Genomic DNA, 13153 nt, shown 5'->3' with positions numbered 1-13153 from the left:
ATAGTAAAGTTTCAAAGCTGCATTAAGTCAATGTTCAGTGGTAACTTTTGAAAGAACAACCAAAACATTTTGTTCAGTTACAAACAACCTACATTCCCGAGGTGTTCGTAACTTGGAGGTTATACTGTAGTGAGTTTATTACAATTATTTCTGTTTGCTATGCATATTTATAGATCTATATTTCTGGCTTTTTAAAGCAAATCTTTAATATGCCATGCAATCATGCAGAACTAGTTCTGGATTTTACTTTTCTCTTTGGAAAGAGAAAATCAAATAAGTCAAAGGTACAAAAAGCTCAAGAAAAGATTTCTGAAGGTATCAGAAGTAAACTTGAAGCAAATGTCCTTAGTTCAGAATAGCCACGCATTTTGGGGATGTTTGGTTTGGAAGCCAAAAGCCATAAAACATTACAAGCCACAGATGGACTAATAATCCATCAAGACTCCACATCTAAACACTCCAGAACTTTAAGAACAAAAGCTCTGAACCCAAATCTGAACTTGTGGTTTTTGTTAGCCTCTAGCACCATACATTTTTCATATTCTCTGGTACTATATACAGTACATTTGACAGTTAGCTTTCCTCTTGAGTAAGGACAAACAAGATTTGACCTACAGATACATATGGCCAGATGCAATGACCTATGGAAGTCACAAGGGGACTATCCATTGATTTCAATGGGCATTGGATCAGGCCCATCACTGACATACCAAATGACACCATTTTATCATTCAGAGGAAGGTTCAAGAAACCCCAAAATGGACATGACGGAGTAATCCGCCCTTAAGGGATTTTTCTCTTCCTACATCTGTCAGCTAGCAATTGCTTTATGTCTCTTCCACATTTATTTAAAATCCTTCATAAATGATATGTAAGTGTCCTCATAATCTATGTAAACAGCCAATTTTTTTTAATTCCTACTAAATTAATGTTTCTATGATATCATGTGACAAAGAATTGCATAGGTTCATTATGTATTGCATAAAAATTTTTTCCTTTATCTGATTTGAATTTGCTGCCTTTGGCTTTAATTGAATCTACCTTTCTTCTTATATAATGAAAAAGGGTAGATGTACCCACCTTTCTATCATATTTGTTTTGTATAGCTTTATCTCATGTCCCTTTCTCTAAACCACATTGTTTCCATCTTTCCAATTTACTCTATGGAAATGTCTCCATGGCTATGTTCATTTCCACTGCTCTTCTATTACCGCTATGACTTCTTTGAGATAGGATGACCAAGAACTGCTCAATTCTCCAGATGATGGTAAACCACTGATTTACTTAAAAGCACTGTAATATTGAGTATTATTTGCTGTTCCAATCTTCATGCATCATAACATTGTTTGATTCCCACTGCACATGAGCTATGCATAAGGTCTTCTAAGAATCAACTAAATTCAGCTAAATCCAGAAAGTGTTGCAAGTGTTGCCTTTTACTACCCAGAAAGGATGTTGTATATCTTTCTGTTCTAAAGAATGTTTTGCTTTGTTCTCAATTCTGAGGGTAGGGAGGAACATAAGAATGGCAATCCATGTAACGTAACTATAACTTTTGTAAGGGACGTGCAATACTACAGAATCCATTAAAACTGGACACAGAAGACAAGACAGTTTCCATAACCAAGCCCAGATTCTGTTTGACTTGTTCAACTGCTTAAAACCATAGAAGGCATCCATTTTTCCATGATCTATTCAGGTTTATTCATAGCTTCTGCTCCCATGGGTGTCATGTTTGTAGAAATTTTGGTGGTGCCCAGAACCCGACCCTGCCCAAACTGTGCCCCGCCCCCAAACTCCGCCTCCCCATCTGCCCAAGGCTCTAGGTGGGAGTTTGGGTGAGGGAGGATGTCTGGGGTGCAGACCCTAGGCTGGGGCAGGGGATTGGGGTGCAGGATGCAGGCTCTGGGAGGGAGTTTAGTGATGGGAGGGGTGCAGAGGGATGGGGTGCAGGGGTGAAGGCTGTGGGGTGTGGCTGAAGATGAGGGGTTTGGAGTGTGGGAGGGGCTCAGGGCGAGAGTAGAGGTGTAGGGGATGGGGGCTCTGGGGCTGGCAATGAGGGGTCTGGGGTGCGAGAGGGGCTCAGGGCAAGAGTAGGAGTGTGGGGGATGAGGGCTCTGGCTGGGACTGAGGATAAGGTGTTTGGGGTGCTGGAGGGGCTTGGGGCTAAGGCAGAGGGTTAGAGTGCAGGGAGATGCGGACTCTGGCTGGGACTGGGCATAAGATGTTTGGGGGGCTGGAGGGACTCAGGACTAGGGTTGAGGGTGCGGTGGGGGGCTCTGGGGTGGGGCAGAGCTGGGGATGAGTTTAGGGTGCAAGCAGGCTGCTCTGGAACAGGGGCCAGAGAGGACTCCCCCCAGCCCTTTCCCTGCCAGCAGCAGCAAGCTCTGGGGGAGGAACCCCTCTTTCCTGCCCCCCAGCAGCACACTGTCACTGTAGCCTCACTGGGGGTGAGGGTTGGGGCTGCCTCCTTGCATGGGGCAGGAGTGGTGACTGCGGGCAGAGGGGGGCCCCCCTGTGCTGCTTGAGGGTCCTGCTGAAAAAGGGAAGGGTTTAAGGGGGCAGAGCAGGCTCAGTCTGTCCTAGCCGTGGAGATGGGGGGCACTAGGACCCTGCGGCAGCAGTTGCTGGGAGGAAACATGGAGCTGCTCAGGGAAGAGACAATCAGTGATTCTCTCCGGGAAAGACAAGCGGGGGCAGGGCCCAGGGGCAGCAAGTCGGGGCTGCAGAACACTTGGGGGAGGCGCGGGGGGGGGGGCGCAAGTTGGGGGGGCACCTGGCTCCACATATTGCTGGAGCTGGGCCCCTGGTTCTGAATATTGCTGGTGCTGAAGCACCACATGGGTATGGAACTTGCCGCCTGTGTCTGCTCCCACAACTGCCGTTCTTCTGCAAACTCCGCCAAAACTCCCAGATCCTGAGCCCCATAAAATGAACATGGAAAAGTAAAGGAAAATTTGCCCTTGCCTAATCAATGCATTCTAATGGTACATCTTTACTGCAAATTAAAACCCAAGGCACTGAGTCTCAGAGCCTGGGTCAATTGACTCAGGTTTGCGGGTCACAGGCTTCAGGGCTATAAACAGCAGGGTAGACATTCCCAAGCTCCAAGACCCTCCCCCATCACCAGGTTTCAGAGCCCAGGCTCCAGCTTGAGCAGGAACATCTACTCTGCTATTTTTTGCCCTGCAGCCCAAGCCCCACAAGCCTGAGCCAATTGACTCGGGCTCTGAGACTCGGTGCCACGGGTTTTTCTTTGTAGTGTAGACACACCCACAGTGGCTTTCATGGTACCTACTCCATATCACACGTTTCATTTTGCTCCTAACCCTGAGATTCCCACATGGAAGTGCAAAGCACTCAAATGGTAGTAAGGGCTTGTCTACACAGTGTGGCAATGCACACTATATGGGGGTTGATTTGTAAAGTGCGCCAACGTGTTGTGCACTAGTTGACCTGTGCAGATTCTGCTGGTGAGCACTAAAAGTTTCCTAGCATGTTCTAATAATTTGAAACAATCCTACACTGAAGTCCACTGGAGAACTTTTAGCAAACACCAACAGGATCTACATGGGCCAGTTAGTGCGCAACATGTTGGTGCACTTTAGAAATCACACCCCCGCAGTATGTACTGCTGCACCATGTGCACAAGCACTAAGAAAGCTCCCACTACATTTTTAATTGATGTGTTTTGCTGAGCTGGTCTCTAAGTATACAGGAGAGGTGTTGTTTAAAAAAAGGAAAGAAAGAAAAAGAAAAAAGAATAAAGAATAAGATGGTGGCACAAAAATCAGTTTAAAAATAGAAACAAGAAGCATTAAATTTGATACAAAATTTTTATATACTGTAATTAGCAAATAGTATTTTGAATTCAAAATACTTCATAAAGTATTTTGCAAATAGGCTATGAAACACGCTATTGTTTAATGCACATTAATGCATTTATTATAATATTTAACTCACTTTTTAATCCCTATAAAAATCAGCAGCTCTACAAACAAAAGAATGAATTTTAAAATACTCAGAGTATAATGGACCGTTTCCCAGCCAATATCACAGCCAGGTCTGGGTCAGGTCTTTGTAATGAAACTCAAAGGGCAAAACTCTCTTAATTTCAGGTTTCATCATAAAACCGTCAGTCACTGAATCTTTTCTAGTGTGAAGGGGAGTTTCAGGTTAGGCTCATCACCGGTGTGGAGTTCTGTTTTGTCTGGGTAGTCCTCCCCTGCAAAACTCCTCCTTTCCTGTGGACTTGTTTACTGCATTTGTGGAAGGTGGAAGGGCTTTAATACCCAAACTCTCACCTGCCAATATTTTGGGAGAGCCAGCTGGGCCCATTGCTTCCCCCATCATTAACACTAAACCCTAAAATGCCCTATGGTTAAGCATCTTCCGTGGAGACAGAATAATATACCCACCCAACCATACTATAGCAATAGTTCTGAAAATGCTCCATCACTCTGCTGCTGTATCACTAGTCAGGACCCTTTAACACTGGGGCTAAAAGATGCCCACAGTGCAAAGGGCAAAAGGAAGTACACCTCTACCTTAATATAACGCTGTCCTCGGGAGCCAAAAATCTTACCGCATTATAGGTGAAACCACATTATATCCAACTTGCTTTGATCCACCGGAGTGCGCACCCCTGCTCTGCCTCCCTCTCCCCACCCCCGAACACTGCATTACCACGTTATATCTGAATTCGTGTTATACTGAGTCGCATGATATTGAGGTAGAGGTGCATCTGTTTTATGTAGAGTTGCAATCAAAATAAAATGCATGTTGCACGTTTTGTTTTATTTATTGACATTATCTATCTTGTGATAGTAAGAGCTCTTTACTACTCTAAATCTTACTGTTAAAAAATGATCCAATTGTAGTATTAACTTACTCTAAGGAAAAATTGGTGGTGCTCTCCAAACCACTGTCTGCATGTCCAACTGGTTCAACTCTGCTGTTGTCCTCCTCTGTCCCATCTTCATCCTGGAAGTAAAGAAGATGTTCTCCTTTAATACTCCAACTTTAAAGTTACAGTTATTATATCCAAGATGGAAATATATACTTCAAAGATTGAAAGTCTTGTTTAACATTACACACACAGTGACTTCGTCACTGTGGCTCTTCTGTAACATTTATCTAGAGAACTATCATCACAATGCACTCCTAGAGTTTAACAGTAAGTATGAGATGACATGGAAGAAAATCTATATTAAGGTAAATAACGTTTTAAAATGTTACCCAACATAAATGCTCTTCAATTTGTTGACCAATGAATTTAGCCCGGTCATTACATAGCCTACTAAAGGACTTAAATAAAGAGATGCATTGAACCTGAATGCTAGCTAATTTAAAAAGAATAAGTTAAAATCCTACATCTGCTTGTGAATTTCTTTCCCAGTTATTCTCTCCAAGGTTTCTTTCTGAAAAGCTCCCATAAACATTACGGGAAACGAACTAATTATACAGCGGAAACAGTGAAAAGTGATTATCCTAAAAATGCTGTCAAATGTACTAAGTGATCAAATCGAAAAGAACTGGGGAAATACATCTATATATAACATCTCTTTCAGATTTGGGGCAATCTAAACTGTACCATGTAATAATCATAGCTAAAATATCATCACAGAAATATGATGTTTTAATTTGACAGAGTCCCTTTAAAATATTTATGGCCAAATGTTGGACCAATTTATGCCTCATGTGACTTCACTAAATGAAATAAGGTTTAAATTGGTTGCATCCCAGTCTTGCAAACCCTTCTATACATACTTAATCCAGGGGCGGCTCCAGGCCCCAGCAAGCCAAGCACATGCTTGGGGTGGCTTGCCGCGGGACCAGCAGACCCTCCGCAGGCACGCCTGCGGGAGATCCACTGGAGCCGCGGGACCGGAGAGCGGCAGAGCGCCCCCCGCGGCATGACGCCGTGCTTGGGGCAGCGAAATGTCTAGAGCCGCCCCTGACTTAATCCCATTGAAATCAGTAGGGATTCTTTTCCTGAGTAAGAGTCTGCAGGATCTGGCTCTTAGTCATTAAATTATAGCTAGATTATTTTTGCAAGTGCATTTCAGTTACTGAAATAATGGAATTACTAATGCCAGTGTAGCTAACATAACAATGCATTATTCCTGAACAAAATACAGAGACTTTTATATATTGTTTACCACAGAACTTCATTAACAGAATTGAGAGGTATTTATGGCTTCAAAGAATGAAAAAAAAAGCTCTAATGTTAATTGATTGATTTTACTTTCCGGAAGTGCAAATTAAAAACACATATATTATTCACTGCACCTATAACTTTTAATGTCAGAATTGAGAATAGAGTACTTCCAAATTTAGACCAATGTAATTAAAGGACTTCCATTAGGAAGAGAGAATCACAAGCATTTTTATAACTATGTGATTCAATAGAAATTTATGCTTTTAATTATCCATATGACCAAAAAGAAGCATTATATTGTAATCAGTACAATTCAAAGCACAGATTTAGATTCCACTGGCAGAGGCATCAATCAGCAAAATGATAAGTGATGGGTTATGAGTTCAGCACACAGAGTCAGACAATATATTAAATTATTGAAGAGATATTAAAGCAAGGCAGAGGCATTTGGTAATGTCCAATTGACATTTCCTCTGAGAGTCTGCAAAAATCAGAGGCTGGATGCACTGGGCTTCTCTGAGTCGTAGGTATGCTCTGTGCATCTTGGATAGCAGGGCACTGCTTGAAGCCAAGCTACTTGAAGATTGATGATCCCATGTTTTGAGAGGCTCTAATATGCACTTCTTAGTCATCTCTCTCTCTTAAGCACCAGGCAAGTAACACATTTCAAAGGTTAAACAGTATCTTGAACCTGCCTAGAACTGCTTTATGAATGTAAACAAAAACTCCAAAGCAGATATTTTCTATACAGAAAAAGTTGTTTACAAATCAATTGTAAAGGATAACTACAATGTAAGTCACAAATATGCAGTAACAAATTTTACCTGTTTTCAGATTTATTGGTCTTAATGAAAGCTGCAACTATGTATCAAAGTATGGTCAATTTTGTACAACTGAAAATAATACTTAAGTATCGTAGACATTATTTACAATTACAGGTGGTGTACAAAAAATCTATACATTGTTGAATGCAGAGTTGCTTTAAACATGCAAAAAACAGGACATTCAGATTTGTTCCTCACGAAAACAGCATCTCCTCCCCAGATTTGCATATATAGTGTCATACCATATGGTGTTAAAATTAATGTCTAATGTATGTCTGCAGTGCAGCAGAGTCAGTTACTGTAGGAATCATCTCTTTGAATTTCAGGCATGCACAGACATGCACTCTGCACAGGTATGTGGAGTCACACACTCCAAGTCAGCTCCTTTTATTTCACTTTGTGTGGCTCTTGGTGATGCTTATGTATATCTGGAGCTGTGCAAGGTAGTAAATTTTTATGTGATATAATTATCAATCCTTAGTCTAAATAAACCCAGTAACTAAGGGAACATTTAAGATGCAAGCATCACTGACCAAAATAGAGATAACCACATGTGATCTTAGTGTTATTATCTACCTTGTCCTTCTCTCTTAGCCCCTCTTTGTGGTTTGTCAGATCACGTATTGTTTTTTATTCATTTAGATCTCAATCCACCAAACTGAATCCCACACAACTTTACTCACATGAGGAGTACTGTTACCGTCACTGGTACTTTTCACAAGGATAAAGCTATACACATGCTTCAGTGTTTCTAGACCTGGGAATCTTACATTGGAAGTTTTCTAGGCAAACACTCTACCTTCATCTGGTTTATGAACAGCTATGAATATTTATGGTTCTCTGTAACCTTCATCATTATCATCAATGAAAGATCATATGCTCAACATGCACAATATAGGTCTTTGAAACACACCTTCATTCTCTCATTTCTACTTCATAAATGGAAAGGGGACATTCCTTAGTGAACACTATGTACACGAGAAGTTTGTACATTTGAAACAAAAGAGTTTTTCACACAAAAAAATAATCAAGAAACAGAACCTGGATAACTCATGGAGAACAGAATGTTTGGTGGTTTTTTTTTTTAATCAAAAAGTTATCATCTGATATAGGTGCTTAGACAGAAAGTGTATTCTCAGTGCTAGTTACAGCACTACAACCACAATGCCATAATCAACAGATGCGTCCTTAAAAAAAAATTAAAAAAAATTAATACTGCAGTAATCAGGAACTCTTTTCCTTCCAATATAACACAGATTTTGATTTACATAGAACGAAATGTAGAGTAAATTGGACACCTGCAGAAGCATGTAACTTGAAATTCTGATGTATTAAGCAAAGTAAATAGCTATGAAAATCTCTGCATCAAGTTATTACTTCTTTATTTGGAAAGTAGTTTTCTTTCTGAAAGGCAAAATCCACCTGTATGTGCTATTACTGAGGTAAACTAAGGAGAAGGCACATTACATTTAGTGGGTCAAGAAAGTTACAGAAACCCAGAAAAATATTTGTACAAAGTGCAAGGCAAACCTTCTATTTAGTACTACTGGTAAAATATTATACATATAACACCTATATTCTACATCAAAAAAATAAGCATTCCAGTGTAATTAAGAAACAATATGGTAAAAACTTTGTGCAGTGAGAGTAAACACTTTTTGTAACCCAGTTTAAAAAAATTAAAATTTGTGACCCAGAATTAACTGGACAGCCTGTACTGCTTTTAGATACATGATGTGCAATTACTCAATTGTGTGAAATCAATTAACAAGCTTGTGCATATGTAGGCAATAGCAGATTCTTTCAAAGCATGTGTTTTTTATATCTGCACTCATGAATCAAGCCCCTAAATATGGAAACAAAGCACTTTTTCAGAAAAGTAATTATTTTTCTATCATTATTGTACTAAATTATATAATAAAACTAAATACTCAAACACTGAAAATCAGCTAAGTTGACCAAACTGGGCATTTTAAATTCTGGTGCTTCTTAATGGATGAATACAAGAAGAGATCCAGTCACTGAAACTGCATGGTAAAATATTTCAATAATTCTATTCACATAGCTTAAGTAATTGTTACAAACACAAAAACTACATTAAAAGAACAATGAAGTTACAAAGTCAAGCACTCAAAAGTCAGGAAATACCAGAATTAAGACTGCCTGTGCAACTTTAATTCAGACCCTTTATGCTTATACTTAATGAAACAGTCTTTAATTACATGATCACATTCTATTGTTTCCGTGGGACACTTGCCTCATTCAATGCACAGGACAGACTTGTCATGGGGATGACTCAGGGTTGTGTACTAAAGGAGGCAGTGATCTACAGGACCCCTGCTTCAGTTGTTGCAGAAGTTGACGAGAGAGTAATGAACAAGGCAGGGGAATCCCGGATGAAAAAGGATGGTCTCGTGGCTAAGATAGTAGAACGCTGCCCTGAAGAATTGTATTCTATCCCTGCCCCTGCCATCTAATGTTACTCAAGTCACTTAAACCTGGGGTCAAATATGCAGAAATGCTGAGCCCCCACAGCTGCACCTGAAGTCAATGGGAGTTGCACTTCAAACATATGAAGTGTGGTATAATGCTCACTCTGAGAAATCAGGTCCTAGGCATCTCTGAGCACCCAAACTGGTGAGTACTTTTTATCTTAATATTTCTGTGCCTCAGTTACCAGTGTGTGAAATGGAGACACTATCACCTCCCTCCTTTTATTAGGGTTGGGTGCTGCAAGCTTTGTAATATTTAAAAACTCCAGCAGGAGTGTCAGAACATCCTCCAACTCGCCTCTTCCCCCAAGGCCCCACCTCTGCCCCTCAAGCCCTGTCCCCATTGCTCGCTGCTCTCCCCTTCTCCGTCCAGGTCGGGAGGGAGCTGCAGCTGCCTGACACAGATAGGAGGCTGAGTAGGAGCAGGCACAGGTGATGATCCAGTGCCTCCCCACCTCTGGCACCTGTGGTGACCAGACACTGTCAGGTCCCCTTTCTACCAGAATTTACGGTCCAACACTGGGCACCCTGGCTACCCTATGTTATGAAAACAAATTAAAGTTTGTGAAGCACTCAGACACTATAGGGAGAAGCATCACAGAAAAGCCCATGAGAAAATGAATAATTGTGTCTTCAGAGCAGAATTTGAATAGTGTGCAGTAAATAAGGCATAAGGCCACCGTCTGAACAAGGAGAAAAAATACTGAATAGCTATTCATTAAAGGAGCACCACCCATGCAGAGGTCCTATGAAAAAATAGTAAGTGATGATTAGGGCTGTCAAGCGATTAAAAAAATTAATCATGATTGTGCTGTTAAACACTAATAGAATATGATTTATTTATATATTTTGGGTGTTTTCTACATTTTTTAATATATTGATTTCAATTACAACAGAATACAAAGTGTACAGTGCTCACTTTATTTTTATTACAAATATTTACACTGTAAAAAACAAAAGAAATAGTATTTTTCAATTCACCTCATACGAGTACTGTAGTGCAATCTCTTTATCACACATTGGTACCTTCTTTGTGTTTTGCCAAATTTGCAGTGAAAGCATTCTTAAAATGAACATGTGCTGGGTCATCTGAGACTGCTAAAACATGAAACATATGGCAGAATGCTGAAAAACAGAGCAGGAGTCACACAATTCTTCCCCAAAGCATTCAGTCATAAATTTAATTAATGTATTAATTTTTAACGAGCATAATCAGCATAGATGCATGTCCTCTCGAATGGTGGCTGAAGCATGAAGGGGCATACAAATGTTTGGCATATCTGTCATGTAAATTCCTTACACTGCCAGACAAACATCTGCTGACATTGTAAATAAGAAGCAGGCAGCATGATCTCCAATAAATGTAAACAAACTCGTCTGAGAGACTGGTTGCACAAGAAGTAGGACTGAGTGGACTTGTAGGCTCTAAAGTTTTACATAGTTTTGTTTATGAGCACCGTTATGTAACAAAATAAATCTACATTTGTAAGTTGCACTTTCAAGATAAAGTGATTGCACTACAGTACTTGTATGAGGTGAACTGAAAGATACTATTTCTTTTTTCATTTTTACAGTGCAAATATTTGTAATAAAAATAAACTTTGTATTCCGTGTTGTAATTGAAATCAATATACTTGAACGTAGAAAAACGGCCAATAATATTTAATAAATTTCAATTGGTATTCTATTGTTTAACAGTGTGATTAAAAATGTGATTAATTATGATTATTTTTTTAATCACAATTAATTTTTTTGAGTTAATTGCATGAGTTAACTGAGATTAATCGACAAACCTAGTGATGATGTAATTAAAGATTACCATCATGCATATGCTCAAGGATGCTGAATTAAGGATGCACAGGAAAACTTAACTCGGGCATTTCCTAACTTTTGAGTGTGTGACTTTGAACTTGATGTTCTCTCTTTTTTTTCCCCGTGTAATAAATATTGAGCACACAGGAGAGAAAAACTCCTTGATCACAGTTCCAGTGCATGGCCCCAGGGCATCAGGGAGCAGTTATTACAGACAAAGTACAACTTCTGCCCTGTAGTCCTGGGATCGAGGGTGCAGTCCCCTCTATAATACAGTACCAATTACCATAATATTAACGCATGATGGATCCATCCACCATATGCATATCTAAAAAAATAACCTTTTCGATACACTGATTTCAACATATTGGAAAAATTAATCAAACTTATTTTTATGGCATCCATTCTTGTAATATAATCAAACGAAATAGTATAAAGGATATCAAACACGAGTATTCCATGTCATGGTTCTTAACAGAAGGTGAAATGTTCTACTAGCAGATTTCAATGTAGAGGAGAACAGACTGTCATTAAAAATAATTCTTAAAATACTGCACAGAAGCAAGTTGTATTTCAGCTGGTAAACACAAAGCAAACATTTTGTTTCCATTATTAAAATAACCCTACTACTCTAATCCTCCTTCCCCTATTTTGTGCTGTTGTGCTTAAATGTAATGATTATTTTGCTGACAATAGGAGAGAGATACTGTACTGGCTATTAAATTCCTAGCAGTGTTTTATAAATGTTTGTTTGGACCCCTGCAACATGAAGTAGCTTTTTTCTCTTTATGATCAGGTTTGGTGGGAAACCAAACCAGTATCTTAACTAGCACAAGTATACTGGCATCAGATTTTTGTGCTAATGTTCTCACTTCCTGATTAACTGCTGAATCTCCAGAGAAGAACAATTTTCAATTAAATGTGAACAGTTACAAAGATAACATGAAAAATGGAATTTCTTGAATAAACACAGAAACAAAACAATTAATACAAATTCTCTTTCACAATTTGAAAGGTGCTTTTTTGCAATCCATATCAGGCACACCAGTGTCATTGGTGATGGGCAGAAAATAAGAAAACAAAGAGACCGTAAATTAAAACCCCTCACACTCCCGCCACCAACCCACCCCACCAAAAAAAAAATCAGTCAATAGTCATTATTTTTGTTAGTTTATATTCTTCACTAATCTCAGTTTACTTTTTTGTCACCTTCCACAGTGGGAAATAAATTGCATCTACTTGCTTCTTTTTGTTTTTGTTTTGTTTTTTTTTATATTCTCTGCTGCTGTCTGATGGCGTACTTCCTGTTCCAAATGAGGTATATGGTTGACTGGTGAGTTTGTAACTCTGAGGTTCTACTGTACCAAAGATTCAAGTTTGGCAGGTTACACCAGATATTTTTGAATTTGAGAATTTGATTTGTGCCTGTGTTGCCAGTTCTACTACTTAAGACAAAAGATTTCCTCTGAGAAAAAACATGTTGTTAATTTGCTTGCTTGCTTGTTTTTTAAATTAAGAAAGGTAAAAAAAGAGCTTTATAATGAAAAAGTAAGTATTAACTAAAAACATGGCAAGAAACGATGTTTTTTATGGTGAACTATTAAAAATGCAATTTCTGGAGAGTTTTGTAGGCTTTGAGGTTTATCCTCTCACTTCAGGACAAGAGAGTTCTTAAAAGAAAGAGCAGTATCTAGGTGTTTTGGGACTTATTCAGTGTGATCCTTTCAAAGGACAAATGTACAGGTAATTTCCCACTGTCTTAGCTGTGAGTGTTTCACACATACCTCTGTATATGTCAGAAAGACAATAGTGAAGTGAGATCTTCTTCACATCACATTCAGAAACTTAACCAGAAAATGCAGCAC

General features: G+C 39.3%; 1 protein-coding gene across 11 annotated transcripts in view; it reads right to left on the bottom strand.

Moving 5' to 3' along the window:
• The window catches only part of PARD3 (par-3 family cell polarity regulator), a 648004-nt gene that overhangs the window by 291998 nt on the left and 342853 nt on the right, over positions 1-13153 (bottom strand). For all 11 annotated transcript variants that reach the window (XM_030550179.1, XM_030550184.1, XM_030550177.1 and 8 more), the window contains one exon: positions 4892-4983. In XM_030550179.1, coding sequence (XP_030406039.1) covers positions 4892-4983 — 92 coding nt within the window. The remainder of the gene's footprint in view (positions 1-4891; positions 4984-13153) is intronic.

Source organism: Gopherus evgoodei, chromosome 2, assembly GCF_007399415.2.
Source record: "Gopherus evgoodei ecotype Sinaloan lineage chromosome 2, rGopEvg1_v1.p, whole genome shotgun sequence".
Lineage (NCBI taxonomy): Eukaryota > Metazoa > Chordata > Testudines > Testudinidae > Gopherus > Gopherus evgoodei.
The sequence above is the reverse complement of the archived record's forward strand: the minus strand, read 5'-3'. Positions and strand labels throughout refer to the sequence as shown.